The following is an 11,426-nucleotide window of genomic DNA, read 5'->3' as shown; positions in this document are numbered from 1 at the left end:
TTTATTTCATGACTTGTAGAAAACGAGTGATGGCTCACCAATTACTTTATTTTCTTTCGATTTTGGCTACTGTGCCTTACATATATGAGTGTGCTACTGGTAGACGTCTAGGAAAATTTATCTCACATTACGAACCTCTTTACTATGACCCGAGCTCCCTGCACAACGTTCATCGGCGAGCAGTTGAAAGCCACAGCGATGGGAAATTCGCGTTTTCCGCCTTCGGAAAGTTTCATCGGCTCAAGTTACGACCAGACCGAGACATCTTCACAGGCGATGCCAAATTCCTTACCGGAGATGGCAAATCGATTCCTTTCGATCGCGATGCTGTCGTGAGGGGACATGTTGAGGGAATTCCAGGCTCTGATGTTTACGGTGTTATTGACAAACAAGATGGATTCCACGGGAAAATATTGAGTGGAACGGAGAGTTATTACGTTGATCCATCTTCGTGGTACTTTGATGAGAAGCAAGATTTTCCATCAGTGATCTACAAGGACAGAGATCTGGAATATCACCATGACTTTTCTGACATCAAGGAAAAAGTTCCCTCGATTCAGGTGCCAGCAGAACGAGCTCGTCGCTCACTTTCCACTCAAGGCAAAAATCGCGTTCGCAGGCAAACTGAAGATTACCGGAAAAACGTTTGCACACTTGGACTTTACGCCGATAATTTTTTCACTGAATTGTTCGGTGGGAAAACAAAAGCCATCTTTCAACTTGTGAAGCAAGTGCAAGCGGCCCAGATCATCTACATGAGCGAGTTTAACACCACCGATTATTACAGTCCATACGGAATAACGTTCCGCGTGAAAACCGTTGTTGCATTCGATAAAGGGCTTACCGATAAAGGTGATACACTTCCCGATAAACTTCCAGCCCAAGTTAAGGACAAGAACGTGGGAATAGACACTTTGTTGGACTATTTCTCGACCATGAATCACGAATCGGTTTGCGAAGCGTTTCTGTTCACCGATCGTGATTTTGAGGGTGGCATTTTGGGTCTTGCGTGGATAGGTGATGGTGAGGGCAACGCGGCTGGAGGAATTTGCGATAAATATAATGATTATAATAATGGAAAGGTACGAAGCTATAACACCGGGGTTGTGACAATGAAGCTTTACGGACGATTTACACCTCCGAGGATATCAGAAATAACATTTGCTCATGAACTCGGTCATGGATTTGGCTCCGAGGTAAGCTTTAGGGTTTTTTTAGTCTTTTCCCACGAGAAGAATTTAAATGCAAAATGTCAGTTATTCAGTAGAGAGAAGAAATCATGGGAGGTCAAAACATTTTAAAAATTGTGTTGTTAATTTAGGGATTAGTGACCTTATATACAATAATTGCTAATTGTTTACATTTTACTAAATTAAACATTTAAACAGTTAACGGTTGTATTAAAATACCAACTCAGTCTGCATCCATGTTGAGCATTTTTACTGCCTAAGCCGCTATTGCCAATTAAGAATCTTCCTCTTTCATGGACATCTGTGGTTAGTCGCCTTAAAAGAAAATTCAGTGACTACTAAAGCCGACCACAGCTATATGTTATCGCATAAAAGGGTGTAAAGTTCCTCAGTCCCTTATTAAGGATTTATTTAGTAAGCCCCTATTAATGGTGTAATTCAGAAGAGGGGGGCAAGAGGGGGTCTCATCATGAATTTTTGCATTTCACGAGTCACAAAATAAATATTTACATTTTCATGCTTCTCAAAAACAGAGGTCATACAAAATGTCAAAAACGTTACGTTATCCCCATTTTGTAAAACAGAGTGCTTCAATTAAGTTAACTAGAGTTTAACAAACCTTATGAAACAAGACGCTATGTCAGCGTGAATGCGGAGGAATAGTAAGAAATTATATTTTTCCGGATACCCTTCCATAAAAATACCCTTACTTTTCTCCTTATGAGTAACAGACATCTTAACGTCTTCACCAGAAGTCTGCTAGTACGAGAGGTCATCTCCGCCAATATCCTGTTTCAAATTCTGTTATGAAGAACCTGTATGCTATTTCTTTTCATCAAACTCCATGTTTCGATCATAATTTCTGTCATAAATAAATTGCACATGACGAGATCTCAGTTCCACTTCCTATATCCTTAACATCGTGCTCTGCCAAAGTAAAAACACTGTGCAGCTATAAATTCCCTAGGGAAGCCAGCTGTAGATGGGTCTGAGCGTACTGAACTGTGAAGTTACATAAAAAGACTGAAAAGTGAAGTTAAATCAAAGCACCAGATGCTAGTTAAGGTCATTTGGCCAAATTAATGATTTCTTTTCTTCAATTTACTGTATCTTCCTTGTACGTGTAAACCATCAAGGATTTTGTACCTACCACGTACTAACCTGAAAATCATTTCAGTTTACTAGTCCCCCCCCCCGCCTTCCCCACCCCAATTTTTTTGATGACCAGGATTGATTACAGTTCTTCTGTAGTTTGGATTCTCCAATAAAAATTCACTTTCCCATCTGGCAAGTTAAGAACAGATTATTGAGTAGGCTAACAACAAAATACACCGGTCCCATATATATCATGCAGGCTTTAGGACACAACTTTTTTGCACACTGGAGATTTTAATAGACTCTCATCAAATTGTTAATGATATTGATTTTTTAGCATGATCCTGCAACGCAACAGTGTGCCCCAGGAGATCCTAAGGGGAATTATATCATGTTTGACAAAGCAACATCAGGAATCCTTGAAAACAATGACAGGTTTTCAAGTTGTAGTAAAGACAGTATCAAAAAAAATATTGACCGAAAACGCTCACAACGACCAGATTGCTTCACAAGTGCAGATCAGTCAATATGTGGAAACAAAATAGTGGAGAAGGGCGAGCAGTGTGACTGTGGAGATAAAACTACATGTCAGGAGGACTGTTGTATTGCTGCTGGAGAAGCCAATGAATGCACACTTCCAGTACGATATCTGTGTAGTCCAAGCCAAGGTATGTATCATGCAGTCACAGTGTTCATTCTAGAGCACAGTTTTGCGCCATTTGCTCATTTTTACAACTACACTGACGCACAAAAACAATTATTGTTTTTCTGCGTCAGTGTGGCGTTTTTTTTTTGAAGCAATGATTTTTGTAAAATACTAAAAATGAAACCAAATTTCATCGCAAGGAGCCTGGGATGATCTAGACTTATTACTTTGTGATATCAGTCAATTGTCATGCTTTCAACATGACGACAAAATTGAAACAGAGCAGATTGTGCTTCATGATTAATAATTCAACATCTTCTTCGAATGATGTTGATGATGGACAAGCTGATCTGATGAGCCAGCAAATATTCTGGAAGCCACAGAGAGTGATAAAGAGTTAGAGAAAGAACAACAAGAATGAAGCGAATTGGGCAAACCAAGATCAAAGAAGGCAAGAGCCAAACCTTGAGCTGAAACAGTCGCTGACTGGCAAATAAAACAGGCTTTATGAACAAGGAGGAAAAATGTTCTGCAGAACCTGCTTAAAGCACAGCAAAAAGAATTCTATGAGTGAGAAAGCCAGCAATTTCAGAGCATCAACATTTAAATAGGCATGCTGAAAGCAGAGATCACAAAAAGGCAATCACCGACGAAGTACAAAGCAAAAACCTGGCACACAGCATGGCGGACAGGCTGTTATCCAAGGGGAGAAGGCTGCAACTGTCGTTCTGAAAGCTATCTTTTAGAAAGCCTGCGATAAAAATGGTGTTAAAGTAATGTTGATTCCAAGTCGTCCATGAATTTTACAAAATGTCCCCTCCCTGCAATAGTCCGATGTCCCCACTTTTTTAAAGCAAGGGGACACCGGCCCCACTTTGGACAATTTCTAGAATGAACACTGCAGTCATACAAGTAAATTAGCTAGCCCTCATGCTCCTAGCATGGGTCTTGTACCTGCAGGTCAAAAACTCACTTATCAGCTTTCTCTGGAGACCATCATTGCCTGGCCAAAAGTCTTGGCTTTTGACTGACAAACTTAACACATATCAAGTGCAATATCCATTGACTTTTTTCTTCTTTATATCAATTTCTGGCTAGTTCTTGCTGCTGTTGATAAGCACCAAGACTTTACCAATAGTGATCAGAGCCTGAGTGTTTAGAAAATAATTTAACTTAATTACCCTTTGAAGTCAGTTTGACTCATTCATTTTTTTAAAAAGTGGGGTTATAGATGATAAGGCAAATTAGGTGCAATGTACTTGATTAGCTCCTATTCAGGAATGAAGGGCAACTTCATTGAAAGATAAACAGCAGGGGTTCATGTACTTGACTAGAGAGAATCGGATTGGTGTCTGTTGTTGTGTTCATATGCAGTCAACTAAAACTATATATGTGTATTTAAAATATCAATCTAACTTGAAGCAACAAGCAAATTCAAGACTTACAAATTTTTTGTTCCTTAGTGTTAGCCTACTTTTTATATGATGGTGGAATGACACTTCAAAAATATTGTTACATAACAAGTCTTTCTTTTAAATTTACAAGTTATGTGACCTTTTGTTCTGGCATCGCCAAGTTGAGGTGTTTATGCTATGAATATGATCTTCAAAAAGTGAGCAAAATCACTGAAGTATTAGTACAATTTGCTTTTAAGCTCAGTGCATCATGCATGCTGTTAAAGTAACAATATGGGTTTCAAAGTGAAGTATTAATTTTCTGTTAAAATTCAGGACCTTGTTGTACGAGTGATTGCAAATATGCAGGTCCATCTGTCATCTGTTCCAAAGCAACAGACTGTACCAAGAACCAAACATGCAGTGGATTGTCAGTTACCTGTGACACCCCAGAGCCACTGGTTAATAAAACACTTTGTGACCAGGGTCGTCGTGTTTGCTATTCCGGACAGTGTTCAACTTCAGTTTGTGAATTGTATGACATGGAAGAGTGTTCTTGTACAGTTGAAGAGGAACTTTGTGATTTGTGTTGCAAACAGAACGGTGCATGCACTCCAGCATCTCGCTTAGCTCAGGTACACTGTAATGATACAATAAAGTAAAGTCAAACCCTTTAATATGGACACTGAGGGGGTCACAGAAAGTGTCCATATTAACGGGCCGTCCATGTTAAGTGGGTTGAAATTAGGGGAATGTAAAAGTTTCCATGCAAGGAAAAAGCAAACTGTTTGTAATAATGAGATCTTTACTGTCTAGAGGCGTGGGTCAAGTAAGTTCAAATCTTTTGCATTTGTTGCCAGTAACTGTTTTGATAAGTACATAGGTACACGCACTGCATAACATTATTACTACGGTACTGCGCATACATCAGGGGCGGATCTAGGGGGAGAGTGCAGGGGGTGCGCACAACCCCCCCCCCCCCCCCCCCCGAGATGACCTGTGGTTTTCTAATACAACTGGTATTCTGCAAAAAGAAAAAACTATGTAGTTTATTGGTGTTGAACTAGAGCAAGAGACGATTGCACCCCTTCCTAAAAAAAATCCTGGATCCGCCCCTGTACATTATAGTGAATATACTTGACTCCCGTCAAAACAGACATCTCAGTTAAACACACACGTTGCTGTTGGTTCCTCCTTATTTTAGTCCCTTTATTTTACTCTCTTTAAGATGGACAGTCAGTGCCAATCCTAGAAGTGTCCATCTTAGAGAACGTTGACTGTAATCAATTCAAAGCGCCAAAGCCTTCCATAGGTGATCTGATCATGTTATGTGGTCTGATCTCCAATCAATGTAGATTTTCGTTTATTGTGTTGTTTAATTTGTGAAGTCCAATGTTTGCTGTGTATACTTCATGATAGAGAATAATAATTACACAAGAAACATTAAATGACATTACACAATACAAAGTGCACCTCTGGCGCTTATTTTTTGCCTTACTGCCACCGCACTGGCCATGAATGGTCACCTACCTGCTAAAATTTAGGGAGAACACTGGCCAGGATGCAAAGAAAGTGACCTTTACAGTTTGCCATTCAGGCAAGCTGCAGCTAGCATATACTAGCCTAAGGGTCATTTTAATTAGCCTGAAAAATAAATTTTGATAAGCAGGATTGATTACAGTTTTTCTGTAATATGAGTTTCGTAGAAAAATTCATTTGCTTGTCGTACAAGTTAAGAACACTAGCCCAACAGCAAGTCCCAGGCTATCAGACTTGACTTTCTTTGTATGCTGACATAAACATTTGTGTTTAACCTCATCCTGCTGTCTTCAACTCCTGTAAATTTCTGTGAAATTTCAGTACTTTGGGTTGTTACTTACTGGAGTGAAATCCAGTCTGAGTGGCAAAATTTCCATGTTGCTGGGAAATTCTAGGTGGAACATACTCACTTTTTGCAGATTGTTGATTACTCTTTTCATTCTTAGTTACCAAGTCAACTCAAGAACCTGAAACTTGTACCAGGATCACCATGTGATGATCTGAAAGGATATTGTGATGTGTTTGCTGTTTGTCGCCGGGTAGACATGGCTGGCCCTTTAGCACGACTGAAACAACAGTTTTTTACTGTTGAAGGTTGGTAAAATATGCAGGGTTTTCGTTAAGAATTCTAGTAGCAGGAGAAAGGTGTAACGTTACCGGAGAAATATAATTTTGTGAATGCTTGAATGAAAAATAGTCACAGGCTATCGCACATTAGCCGGAGAATTCTGTGTAGTAAACAGAGAATTCTCCAATCTCCCATGCCTACTTAACACCCTGACATAATATGATTTTGTGTTTGGTCATTTTACTCATTTTTTTTTCAATTTTAAGAGGAATTATGTCACCTATTTTGTTTGGTTCTTCAATTTACCTTCTTGTACCAGGGTTTAGCCATGCTAAGTTCCTGAAACTTGTAAGGCTTTAAGGACACCTCATGCATGAGGAAACAGCTTAGCTTCACAGTGGCAGTTCATGAGATTTTTGCCTCTAAGTGCTCTGAAAAAAGTATTAAATATATATAAATGCCATTACCTGTGGCTTATAAGCTCCCTACTAATAAGCCCCCCCAGCGAAAGGCTCATCTACCTCCTTTGAGTCCCAAGAGTGACCAGCATCAATTTTCTCATAACAATACCAATACATAATCAGCACAAATGGTCATGTGAAATAATAAAATGATCACCAAGTAAAAATGTTTTGATCATTAATCTAATTGTCTCAACTAATTCTTAAGGAAATGTATGGAGAACAGTCTGGAGAATTTTAGCCTGGGACCAGGCTTCACAGTGGGGGAAAAAGGCAAACACCTCCCCAGACTACCTTCCGATTCACTTCGTTTTTGCCCATGCGGATTTTTTTCTCCTTTTTCCCCCAATGAGGAGCCTAGTCCCTGGCTAGGACAATTTGTATCTGGATATTGAGACTTAAGGTTAAACAAAAAAATACATATGATTATAACCCCTTCCCTAAAAGCCCTAGGATATATTTAAGCAATAGACCACACTTTCTTTGGGTTTGCCGGCATGATAACCCACACAGGATGTTAGGAGAACAAGAGAAAAGCTTGTAATTGACTTGTAAATCACGAGCCCAAGGCCACAACCGGTAAATGCAGAACCTACTGCCATCAGCACTGCTATGGCTTAATGTTTCAAAGCGTGTTTTTTTATAATTCCAGTTATAAATAAGTCCCTCCTTTTAAAGCCCTACTAAAACCCCTTATGAAGATATATAAGCCCAGCGCTTATAAGCAGCAGGGTTCTTATTATATTTTAAGTGCTGGTAGCTGGCTAAAAAACTGGCTACTTGGAGATTTGAGCCATCTACGTTTTGGGGAAATAGGGTAAAGTGAGAGAGTGAAAGCCTGAAATTGCCTACAGCATGCTGTTACTAAACCGCCTACTTTTACATCCTAGCTGTCTACTTAAAAACTTAATGAGAACTCTGAGCGGAAATCTACAGTAATAAATTAAATATGTAACTTTCAACAGGTCTGAAAGAAATAGTAAAGAAGTATTGGTGGGCCATCATGCTTGGTACCATCGCCTTTGCCGTAATTATTGCCCTTCTGGTTATCCTGTGTGCTCGCTACACACCAAGCAGCAACCCTCACAAGGAAGTCAAGAAACCTGCCAAGACACTCCCTGGACGCAAGAGAAGATATCCCCCTCAGCGTCCGAGTCAACAGGGAACTTTAGAAATGCAACCTCGTGTATGAAATTGAATACAAAAGTGCTGTACAATTCTCATAGGATGCAAGCAGTAAAGGATTTGCAGAAGCTGCATAATAATAAGTTGAGATTAGAGGAATGTGCGTACCCAACCAACAGCACACTAAAGGTGAGTTTGATTGATTATATTCAGGAATAAGAGTACACAGAATCTGCGAAAAATCTCTTTGATCACAAATATTAGATCATTAGAATTGCTACCATCCTCTAAATTAATGATTTCCACTAGCCAAAACAAACTGATTTGTAGAGTTCATTCCATGTATCCTTATTCCGGAATATGGTCAGTCGAATGCACCGTATGTGGTAATCAGTGAGGCTGTAATATCGTTGAACCTAATGTACAACCACCTTTCCCAAATATTACCAGAAATGCGTGCCTCACAGAACCTTGTAAAGCTCAAGGAAATGGCCCAATAAATAGAGGGGAAGGAAAGAAAAAAAGAACACCACTTAACCAGGGCTTGAACCCAGGATTGAACACACGAAAGGAGGGGCAGTGTATGCGATAAGGTCACAATATCCAACCATTTTGATGTCAAAAATGTGTTGTTTTAACCTAGTCACCACAAAGAAATGTTGCCAAAAAAATGCCTTTTGAAGCTAGTCAAACTATTTTATAGTCTCCATGTGGCTGAAAAGAACATGAACCCAAACTGCGTACAACTGCAGCTGCTTTTGCAGCCTTTGCTAAGGCAAATATCAGGCCGCCACCATGAATGAAGTGTTTTCTACCACTCCTTTTTGTGTAAGACGGATAATTCTCAGTTGACCATGAGAAATGCCCTTTTGTACTGAGAATTGTATTGCTTCAAATGGTATTTCGTGGTATTATTAGTTTGTATAGGCTAGGATACCCATTCACCCAAACATGCAAGCATACAATGTCAATACAGATATATACACTTTGCCCGTGAGTTATTTTTCTCGATACTTATTGTTTCACATTGCGTTCAATCTAGTGGTGGTGTTTTTCTTCCTTTTCTTTTCCTTTTTTGCTTAACTTTAATGCCTTAATTTTTACAACTTACGTCGCTTGATTTATATTGGTTAGTTAGGGTTTCCTGTCCTCAGCAATATTAGGCAAGTGTTAAAAATTTATTATAACATGATATAGGTTATTGCGTCAGTCCATAATTACACGCCCTAAGGAATTTTACAAATTTTGAAATTTTCCGCCGTGACTTTGCAAAAACTCCGAAAAAGGTACAAAAGACGTTTTTAGCTTGTATGCTTTGTTTTCGCTTTTCAGACCACAGGACATGACTCTCAGGGAACTGTGTTCCGTCCTATTTACGTGCATAATGACGCATAATTTATGCCCAAAGGGCAAAGTCCCTTGAAAACGTCACGTGGTGTAGGTTAGAAAAATAGGACATAAATACTAAAAAGGTCTATTCCGGCCCATTATTTCAAAGTTTTGGCACGTGTTATAAGAGAGATTTGGAGTGACGTTTACGGCAAACGTGAATTTGTACCACGTGGCCAAGTTTTCTCTTTTCTTGTCGTTCACAGTTCGTTGTAACTTCACGGAAATGAGCAGATTCAAGCCAGTTTTATCCAAAAGAATTGTTTTGAGCTGTTTGCATCCGCTCATTTTCTATTTTGAGAATTTTTCAACTTGAATCTAACGTTTGCCGTAAGCGTGACTCTACATCTCTTTATTTGTAACTGGCGATTTTGGTAATGTTTGGCAAATTTCCCACCTTACGTAATTTTCCCAAACTTTCCTAGAATTTTTTCAAATTTTTTGTATTAACAATTCTTTGTTTCCTAAATGGATGGCAAAAATGTGTAAATTCCATAGCAACATGGATGTGTGACTTTATTTGTTAATTATAGGACCTTTAAGGTCCTGGGGCCCGTTTCTCGAAAGTCCCGAAATCAAATATTCAAATCGAAATATAAAGAATAAGAGCGCTGCTCCTGGCTAGCAAATTACTCCATTTTGTTTCATTAACTGATAGTTTTATCATGTTAGACGATCTTTAATGTAAACGGAGACAGCTTACCGGGCCCGTCAATTATCGGGACTTTCGAGAAACGGGTCCCTAGTGTATTTATTAAAGGAACATAATATTGTACCGTGACATTGAGGATACTTTCCCTTTGAAATACAAGTTTTGAATCTTTTCTAGTATATTTAAACAAAAACAGCATGGATCGTTTACTATTTGAAGGGAATGCTTCTTGCTTAAAGAGCAAATTTGAGACTTTTAAAGTGTTGAATTCTCCAAATGAAAGTAAGTTAATGCAATGCCCCATTCACAGCTAAGCTTACAAACTAGTGAAAGCTGTTTAGCTGTAAAAGCGGTTTAAATTTACGTTAGAGCTCGTTACACTTACCGCTACAATATAGCGTAGCTAAAAGCGCATCGGTGTTCAAGCTCACTTAAACCCAGTGTAAAGGTACTCTAAAACGGGACACCAGCAAACGTGCCACTTGTTTTGCAACATTGCTTAAAAACTAGTTGAAAAGCTATGTTGTGCGTTTTGCCACCCACTGCAACTGAATCAGGTTGTTGCAAGTTGTGGAAAAGGCCACAAGGCAAACTTGTTCTGCAGCAAGTGACGTAACTCCTGTGATTCCCGCGTAATTTTATCCAATCAGAAGTCAGTATTCAAGCGACTTGTTGCAGGACAGGTTTGAACGTTGGTCGTAAAGCGCTAAACACTGCTTTCAACTCATTTTGTAGCAATAATGCAAAAGAAGTTGCTCGTTTTTGTTGCCTGTTTAACCGTAGCTTAAAAGTCAGTCGTTTCAGATACCTTTTATTTTCTTTTGGGTGTGATTGGATCGAAGGAGGCACCGTTTCTCTGCGCGAAAGTCAGGCCGTGATAAACACGCCGGACTTATCCGAGTGAGACAACAGCGGCTCTTTGTAGCCAAAAACAAAATTATTTAATGCAAATCTTGTAGAACAAGAAGTTAAGTCACCGTTTGACTGTAGACTAACAAATTTTCTTCTCAATCACGTTTTCCTCGGTGTTCAAATTTCAGTAAAGACTGGTTTTCACTAGTGACGGAGTTGGAGTCGTAATCAGAAGCAGGGCGGATAAAGGTAGGGCGGTGAAACGAGCGCGTCCGAGCAAAAAGGTGTGATGCAGTGGACTGGCACTATGTTTAGAAATGTTGCTTGTTTTCGACTTCGGTCGGGGCTTGCGATGTGGTTTGTACATAAGACACTGCCGCTGTCACTGAATTATGGCGCCTTGATAATTTGTTTTCTTGCACTTCTTCCTCGTTCCTTTGTGCTGGTACGCTGTCTCCGAGAGGCAAATGTTGCTATTTTTTGCGGGAGGTTTAGTTGGAGTAGACAAACATTTC

At 39.4% G+C, this 11,426-nt stretch overlaps 1 protein-coding gene across 1 annotated transcript; it reads left to right on the top strand.

The window, feature by feature from the left end:
- The first annotated feature begins 8 nt into the window (after positions 1-8).
- Positions 9-10,639, top strand: LOC140937435 (disintegrin and metalloproteinase domain-containing protein 10-like). The gene is made up of 5 exons (XM_073386989.1): positions 9-1,196; positions 2,623-2,953; positions 4,662-4,960; positions 6,311-6,458; positions 7,859-10,639. The coding sequence occupies exons 1-5, from the start codon at positions 9-11 to the stop codon at positions 8,083-8,085; spliced, it is 2,193 nt and encodes a 730-aa protein (XP_073243090.1). The 3' UTR covers positions 8,086-10,639.
- The last annotated feature ends 787 nt before the right edge of the window (positions 10,640-11,426 follow it).

The sequence above is a fragment of the Porites lutea genome, chromosome 5 (genome assembly GCF_958299795.1).
Source record: "Porites lutea chromosome 5, jaPorLute2.1, whole genome shotgun sequence".
Classification (NCBI taxonomy): domain Eukaryota; kingdom Metazoa; phylum Cnidaria; class Anthozoa; order Scleractinia; family Poritidae; genus Porites; species Porites lutea.
Note: the sequence above shows the minus strand (reverse complement) of the source record. Positions and strands in the feature narration are given on the sequence as shown.